General features: G+C 38.8%; 1 protein-coding gene across 1 annotated transcript in view; it reads left to right on the top strand.

Annotated features, from left to right (window-relative positions):
• The window catches only part of LOC108797399 (coagulation factor XIII B chain-like), a 39,088-nt gene that overhangs the window by 25,043 nt on the left and 5,456 nt on the right, over window positions 1-8,589 (top strand). Inside the window, exons 6-8 of the mRNA XM_018568987.1 lie at window positions 2,230-2,412; window positions 5,192-5,398; window positions 6,827-7,009. Of these exons, the coding sequence (XP_018424489.1) occupies window positions 2,230-2,412; window positions 5,192-5,398; window positions 6,827-7,009 (573 nt within the window). The remainder of the gene's footprint in view (window positions 1-2,229; window positions 2,413-5,191; window positions 5,399-6,826; window positions 7,010-8,589) is intronic.

The raw sequence follows: 8,589 nt of genomic DNA, 5'->3' as shown, positions 1-8,589 counted from the left end.
GGGATCACCCCCGTCCCTCCTTCCACCAAAGAGGGGGGGGGGGGGGGGTTGATCCAAGTTTTTCTTTTAGTACATAACTGTTTAACCACTGACATCAATAAAGTGTTTTTTGTGTAGTTGTGCAGATAATACATTTTTTCTGCCTGTTGAAAACCTGACACTACACTTTATGAATTGTATATGAGATATGGGCATTCTACCTGGATTTGCAAAGCACAGAGAATGTACCGTATGTCGATACACATGAATATGATCCCAAACATAATGGTAACCAAAATAAATCAGTATGAATTCTGTTCTGTATTTGGGACCAATCAAATGTGTATATTTCATTCAATTCCCTTCTAAAGTATTGGGATACCTCTTAAAAATGCTACATACTATTGACCATGTAGTGAGCTGAATGGTAAAGGTAATACTACATAATTTGCAATGTACCTTTAAATGAATCTGTCAGTACGGATTCGGATGAAATTGTTTGCATTTTGACATTTGGATGCAGCCAAATGTCCAAATTCCAATGAGGCCAAATGCAATCAAATCTGAATGTTCTTTTAACAAAATTTCGGATCATCCAAATTACGCTTAAAATGAAACTAAATTATAATCCAAATAAGGAAAATGAAACAGCGTTGGGACCCAAAACCCGAAAGAACAAAAAATCAAAATGAAAGTTAGCAAATGTTTTTGCCTGCTTACATGTCTAGTTTCAATATTTAAGCTGTAGCAGTCTAAAAAACCCAGTGGTGATTAAATAACACCAAAACAAAGCTCTGTCTGTCCCCCAAAAATGATATGAAATTCATTTTGATATGGCGTTACATGACTGAATAAATGTCAGTCAAAGTACTGCAGCGCTGAATACTGAAAAATGGCTTGGACAGGCAGCCGAGTGAATGACCGACCTAAAGCGAAGTGAGCCGAACGCTGTTCGGCTAATTCACTTCAGGCTGGTACGGCTGATTTCAGCTGTATATCGGCTGAAATCAGCCGTACATCGGGTGGCCGTACAGCATGTTCGGCCGACCCGAAGTGCAGATCCAACATCTGGATCGGCTAAGCCAATTGGTATGGAACGGAGCACCATCTTGTGGCCGGCATGGGTTTTTGCAGTGATGTATCACATAGGGCCATGAGACATGGCAAAATGAGGTGGCTGCTGTGCAGGCCACATTACAAGGTCCGGCGGGCCTGCCATAGGGCAATCAGACATTCCCTGGATCAACAATCTCTGATGCTTAACAATCTCTGATGCTCAATATACCTATAAGAACTCAATATCCAGTAATATTCGGTGCATTTAGGCATACATCCAGATTTTTTAAAACAATTAACTGAGCTAGCTAGAACCAGCTCCTAGGGGAGTCTATTCCACATTTTCACAGCTCTAACTGTGAAGAATCCTTTACATATGCAAAGGTTAAACCTCTTTTCCTTCAGGCACAAAGAGTGCCCCCTTGTCCTATGCAGTGACCTTAAAGTGAATAATTTGGTACCAAGCTCTTTATAGGGACCATTTATGTATTTATACATAGTGATCATGTCCCCCCTTAATCGTCTCTGCTCCAGAGAGAACAAATTCAGGTCAGTTAATCTCTCCTCAGTTTCCCTGCACTTTCTTCAGTTCCACAACATCCTTTTTGTGAACTGGTGCCCCAAACTGAACTGCATATTCCAGATGAGGTCTTACTAATGCTTTGTACATCTGCTTCAGAGTATGAATCATTGATCACCACTCTCTGAATACGGTCTTTAAGCCAGTATTCTATCCAATTACAGATTGAATACTCTTACCTACTGACCTTAACTTATACATTAGCCGCCTGTGGGGAACTGTGTCAAACGCTTTTGCAAAGTCCAAGTATATTATATCCACAGCCATTCCTCTGTCCAATTTATTACTCACTTCCTCATAAAAAGAAAGTAGGTTTGTTTGACAACTTCTGTCTTTTGTGAATCTATGCTGACTGTCGCTTATGATATTATTTTCAAGCAAAACAATTGCATGTGATCCTTGATCAAACTTTCAAGTATCTTGCCAACTATTGAAGTTAAACTTACAGGTCTGTAATTACTTGATAAAGACTTGGATCACTTTTTAAATATAGGCACCACATTGGCCAATGGTTAAAATAGAGTAATCGTTTACTTTTTGAATCCATATTGCAAATTGTTTGCTTAGCCTTATTATTTTCTCTCTCTCAACTTTTTTGTTCTTCAATATTCAAGAACAAGGACAGGATTGCGCTTCCCCACCATCCATCACAAATGGAGAAGTGAAAGAAACAGTCCAGGAAGAATACATTTCTGGCTCTGTAGTGCAATATCAATGCCAAAAATATTATGCAGCTGTGGGAAGTTTGGCAATCACTTGCAGAAGTGGACTCTGGACAGAGCCGCCATTTTGTCTAGGTAAGAATAGAAAAAATGTTTTTGCCATATTAAAGCTGAGCTCTAAGCAGATTTAAAAGACACAAATGAATACAATATATTTATTAATAAACAATTGAATATTTTTTTATGAGCTGCAGTGCTCATGTGTTGGCAAAGGGTATGCTGATCGTTGGCAAAGTGACCTACTGATGAATTCATAAGTCTGTTGCTTTTGGTTTTACTGTTCAGTTACAGTCTGGGGAGGAACAAGACATGTAAGTATTACTTAACTGCAGCATAGAAAAATCATGTCTGCAACACTGCCAGATAGGGTTGTGCTGTGTTGCAGACCTGTGCCCGAACTGTATAGACAAAAACAAAAATTCGTTGGCAGGCAAAACAACTACTTTATTGTATTAAGATGTTTGCCTGGAGTTCACCTTTAATGGTATTGTGAAATGTATGCATGGAAGAAGCCCATGGACAGAAAACACTGAAAAAGCTAGCAATTTTGAAGCTGGCTTTTTTCAGGAATGATTTTGAAGTGATAAAATGTGTTACCATTAAAAAAGAAATCGGGGAGAAATTTTACTTACCCTTGCAGTGGGACTACCCCCACATTGCAAGGGTTAACTGCTCATTTTTACCTAGGGTAGGAAAAAAACTTACACCTAACCAATCCTGGGAGCTGGGGACACTCCATCCATCCTCTCTTCTCCACTGCAGCTATGTTATGTCCCTAGGTGTCCTTGCATCCTATACACTGTATTAGATGTGATTCCTAGCCCCCTGCAGTGGAGGAAGAGAGATGCTCCAGCGACCAGACTAAAGCTGGCCATACACTGATTTATTTTTTTCATTCAACCCCCGGGCTGAACGGAAAAAAATAGACCCGATTCCTCCATCAACACTAACAGCGTGTCGATCGAGGAATCCCGCTGTTTGCATTGCCTTCTGACAGGTGCCGCCGGGTTAGAAAAAGATTAGAAAAAAATTATTTTTGTTTTCGGACTGACAATCTTTTTATTTTTCGTTTTAGTCAGAAAATTTCATTTCAGTGCACCTCTAGTTAGAAGGATAGGGTTTCCTTTTCAAGCTCATACTATTAGGTTAGTTGGTGCTTCTTGGGCTTTCTAGCATCAAGCAACTGTTTCCCAGGTTTGCAAGGCTGTTTGTTCTTTAGTGCGCACATTTTCTAAGTGTTACCAAGTGGCTCTTATCAGGTTTCCCAGGTTTGCAAGGCTGTCTGGTCTTCAGTGCACACATTTTCTAAGTGTTACCTCTTCAGGCCTCTACTGGTGCCAGTTTCAGGGCGTAGGGTGCTTCAAGCTGACCTATGAGCTATCTTAGGTTCTTTTATTATTGTTGTCTGTTGTGGGCCTGCTGGTGTTTGTTTTCTGCATTATCCACCCTTTAGTTGGACTGCTTGGGGATGTTTTAGAGTTGAGACCAAAGATCATGTGTGCTGTACTGTATTATTAAGAAAATAGGATTTTTGACTTACCCATTATATCTTTTTCTTGGAATATGGTACAGGACGCAGGACACCCGGTCTCCCTATTGCTTGTTACAAAACTGAGGCTTGCAGGGAGATGAAGTGGTATTATGGGGTCTGTCCCTGCAGCTAAATTTTTTTCCAGTGTCCAATCCCCTGATGGAAGTATATAACCCAGGCTTAAGACTAGGGATGCACTGATACTTTTCGAGTACCAATGCCGATACTTGCCATTTTCATGAGAACTACCAGGGTTGCAGCTGTTGCAGTTGGGACCTGGCTCTGGTGCTCCACCAGTGTCCTGAAATCATTAGTCGATATTGTTTGACACATGTCATGACACATGTATTGTCACATGACAATAAACAAAAATGTATCAGTACTCGTACTTGTAAGTACTTGGGCAAGTACCAGTACTTGTACTCGCAAAACTGGTATCGGTGCATCACTTTATTTATATTTATAAAAACAAAATCATACATTAAAACAGAGATGTACAAATCCCAGGAGCTCCGTGTGCTCCTTACATATGACAGCTGCCTCCCAACTTTTGAATTTGTCTCTAGTCTAGTCTTAGAGCTCGAAAAGTATCGGTAAATGTACTTGTACCGAGTACTTTACTTGGTATTGGTGCATCCCTAGTTAATACTGCATGATTCTGTGTCTTTACTGTACTCCATGATAAAGACAAAAATCTTATTTTTAGTGTTATTTTAAAAGGGACAAATTTTGGCTTTTTTATATCTGTTGGCAACTTAAACATATGCAGTACATCTATGCAATTCATGCAAATGTCCCCCTGTTTTATCCCTTTAACGATCCTGCAAGTACAGAACTTGTTGATCTGCCAGAAATTCACTCAATTGTTGTGGGCTGGCAGTTGTCTTTTAATAAAATCCTCCCACTATCATATACTGCCCAACATGGAGACCAGTTGTTGTGCTGGACCATCTCGAGATAACACAGAAAGTATGCATAGGACACAAAAAAGCTCTAAATTTCTGACAATCAAGTGTATCGTTAGGGTTTACATACACTTCACTATGACCAATCTGCAATAAATTACGGAGTTTTGGATATTCCCATCCACCTTTGGGTGCTGCCTATAAAAAATTCAAGGCAGAGATCTATTCTCTAGAAAAAAAAATGTTAATGTAACAATCCAAAGTCTACTGAACATTCAAAAACACAGAAAAAATCAATTGCTGTAAAAATCCCACAGTTGCTCAGATTTTTGTCTAATGTAATGTGTATGTCTTATGTTAGGTGTATATCAGGAGTGACATTATGCCAATTATTATGATATTTATGATTTGATTACAGAGCCATGCACAGTTGGGCAAAGAGAATTGTTCAATAATAATATTGAGTTAAAACAATCTGTAGGTGAAAGGTTTTATTTTGAACATGGCAGAACAATTGAGTTTTTGTGCTTACCTGGATATCAACTACAGACATCTCCTTCAACTTTAACAACCAAATGTGAAAGAGGAAAATTAATCTACCCAAAGTGTGCAAAGAAAAGTTTTGGTAAGTCCGAGCTTTACTTAATAGTTTTATACAGAGCAGACCTCCTAATACTAGTACTAATCTATATTTTAATACGTGTGTGCATATTTATGTAATGTGATGTTAAAAATTATAGAGAACTGTAAAACACACTCAGGCAGGCACGGTCCTAAATTTGTAGACATCTTAACTGCAACCCCCAAATATTCCTATTTGACATCTAAGTTTCACTGGCAATGACATTTCTGAGAAGTATGTTGCAAACTGACTGACGCTCTTTAGGTGCAGCCACAATAGTCAGACGACAGATAAGCAGACTCAGAGCTAGGCAGTCTACACTTGGGGGAACCATACTACACTGGAAACAGGGGGACAGTCCTTACACAGGGTTGTAGACCCTAACTGGGAACAATATAACGGTGCTGAGTCAGAATAACATCTTTTAACTGATAAATTATTTATCAATGTTTGGAAGTCTACCTCCCTAAGGTCTACCACTGCACATGGAAAGCTTGCTTTGCTTCGTAAGTAAGCTTCGGAAATCTGACCCAGCAAATACTTTGTTGGATGAATCCTAAAATTTTTACCACCTATAGGCCATTCAGATTTAGTTATAGATTGTTTTTATTTACAATACAGGTGAAACTCGATTAATTAGAATATCGTGCAAAGTTCATTTATTTCACTAATGCAACTTAAAAGGTGAAACTAATATACGCGATAGACTCATTACATGCAAAGCAAGATAATCCGAGCCGTGATTTGTCATAATTGTGATGATTATGGCTTACAGCTCATGAAAACCCCAAGAACCCCAAATCCACAACCTCAAAAAAGTAGATTATTACATGCAATCAATAAAACAAGGATTGTACATAGAACAATATCGGACCTCTGAAAAGTACAAGCATGCAGATGTACTCAGTACTTGGTTTGGGCCCCTTTTGCAGCACTTACTGCAATTACTTTTGCATGATATTCTAATTATTCGAGTTTCACCTGTATGTTATGCTATTTTGTCTCTGATGAAGGAGAATTTGTGAACCCACAAAACGCATTGGCTATGCCGTCTGAGGTTTCGTTGTGACTAATAATACTTTACTGGACTTAACATTTATTTATTACCCTCTCATCTTTTTATATATATATTCTCTCCAATGTGGTTGGTTCACATCTGTGTGCTGCAGTTTAGTGGTTTAGTGTGCCAAAAGGCCTATTAACACGTATGTGTGTGTTTTTTACCACACATGCTGCCACACATATGCACATAGCTTTAAATGAGCCCTCAGTGCTTTTTTCCCTCCTTTGGATCAACTACAGGTTTTTTGTTTTTACTTTTATTAGGGACATGTGACTTATTTTAGCCTGCAATCATTAATTTCACATATAGTTGCTTTAAAAAGATCTTATGACTGTGGTTTAGATAATAACATTTACTTCTAATTTCAGATAGCTGTACAATATCAAAAGAAGACATGTTAAAAAATGGAATTACCTTGAACAATGCCCCTTTAAACATTGCTGAGGGGGATACTGTTGAATTTCACTGTGTTGGAAATCTGGTTCCTGACAACGCACTTACAGCAAAGTGTAACGAAGGCAAACTTGTGTATCCGCAGTGCATCAAGCAAAGTATGTATGTTGTCTAAATCTTTGTATTAACTAAAACACTATCCTGTTATAGCAGTCCTGCTGGGGGTCTATGACTGTGCGGTACAACAGGTGCCAGAGTTAGACATAGTACACCCGGCGGCTAATTTATAAAACTTCCTTCCAGTATATTGCTGAGGTAATGTCGCTTGCATGGCATTACTGACACGAGATGAAGCCGAGAAGTAATTCCTATCCTCCTTGGCTACATCTAGTGGCCATAATGCTATGCTTGCTTATAGCTGGGCAGAGGTTTTATATATTAGCTCCTCAGTAATCACACAGGAAGAAGCTGTCCCCTTTAAATGGGTAGTTTTGGGGGTACTGGAGCAATTACTCTTTTGCTTGTATTGGGGCACCATAAAATGGACCAGGACAATTTGGCTTGGTATTCATAATCTCTGTATGATTTGTCCCTGACCACCAATTTATTGCAACTAGATTTTATCAAGATATTTTGGTGATCAGTATACTGTATATGTTGAGCAGATCCATTGTAAATATATGTAATATTGGTTCTCCAATAATTGCTGCTCTCCCCCTGGATATGGCAAAGGGTTTCGGGTTCAAGGTGTACAGGTGAAACTCGAATAATTAGAATATCGTGCAAAAGTAATGGCAGTAAGTGCTGCAAAAGGGGCCCAAACCAAGTACTGAGTACATATGCATGCTTGTACTTTTCAGAGGTCCGATATTGTTCTATGTACAATCCTTGTTTTATTGATTGCATGTAATAATCTACTTTTTTGAGGTTGTGGATTTGGGGTTCTTGGGGTTTTCATGAGCTGTAAGCCATAATCATCACAATGATGACAAATCACGGCTTGAATTATCTTGCTTTGCATGTAATGAGTCTATCTCATATATTAGTTTCACCTTTTAAGTTGCATTAGTGAAATAAATGAACTTTGCACGATATTCTAATTATTCGAGTTTCACCTGTAAGTGGTTGGAGCATTTGACGCATATACAACTTGTGTATCATCTAATGAAGTGGATATATGAAACCTTTTTGATAATTATCCTCCTCCCACTGCAACAATTCACATCAACTGAATGGAAACAATTATTTTTCATTGGATTATAATTACACTTTAGCCCGCCATTGAGGGTACTTGTGGTGGTAGTAATGTGATGTGATTAGAACTAGTGATGAGCTCGGGCGTGTTCGCAAGCGCCTAATATTTGTTAATAAAATTATGTTTTGATATATTATAGTTCATGATATTTGTAAGCCGCCAAGAAAGTATTTTTAGATAATATAGTACATTAAGTAATCAGCTCTGGTCTGACACACTGCTTCTTTTTCTCTTAAATACAAGTGTGTGTGTGAGGCTGTTATTGAGCTATGCCAGCTGAGGACATTGGAAAGGGGGGGGTAAATGGTCATCATTTACCCCCCCTCCGGAAGGAAGGACAGTGTCAGCACCAATTCTGAACATGGTATGGTACATTAAGTAATCAGCTCTGGTCTGACACACTGCTTCTTTTTCTCTTAAATACAAGTGTGTATGAGGCTGTTATTGAGCTATGCCAGCTGAGGACATTGGAAAGGGGGGGTC

Source organism: Nanorana parkeri, unplaced genomic scaffold, assembly GCF_000935625.1.
Source record: "Nanorana parkeri isolate BGI_ZX_2015 unplaced genomic scaffold, ASM93562v1 scaffold1271, whole genome shotgun sequence".
NCBI classification, from domain to species: domain Eukaryota; kingdom Metazoa; phylum Chordata; class Amphibia; order Anura; family Dicroglossidae; genus Nanorana; species Nanorana parkeri.
This window is presented reverse-complemented; position numbering and strand designations above follow the sequence as displayed.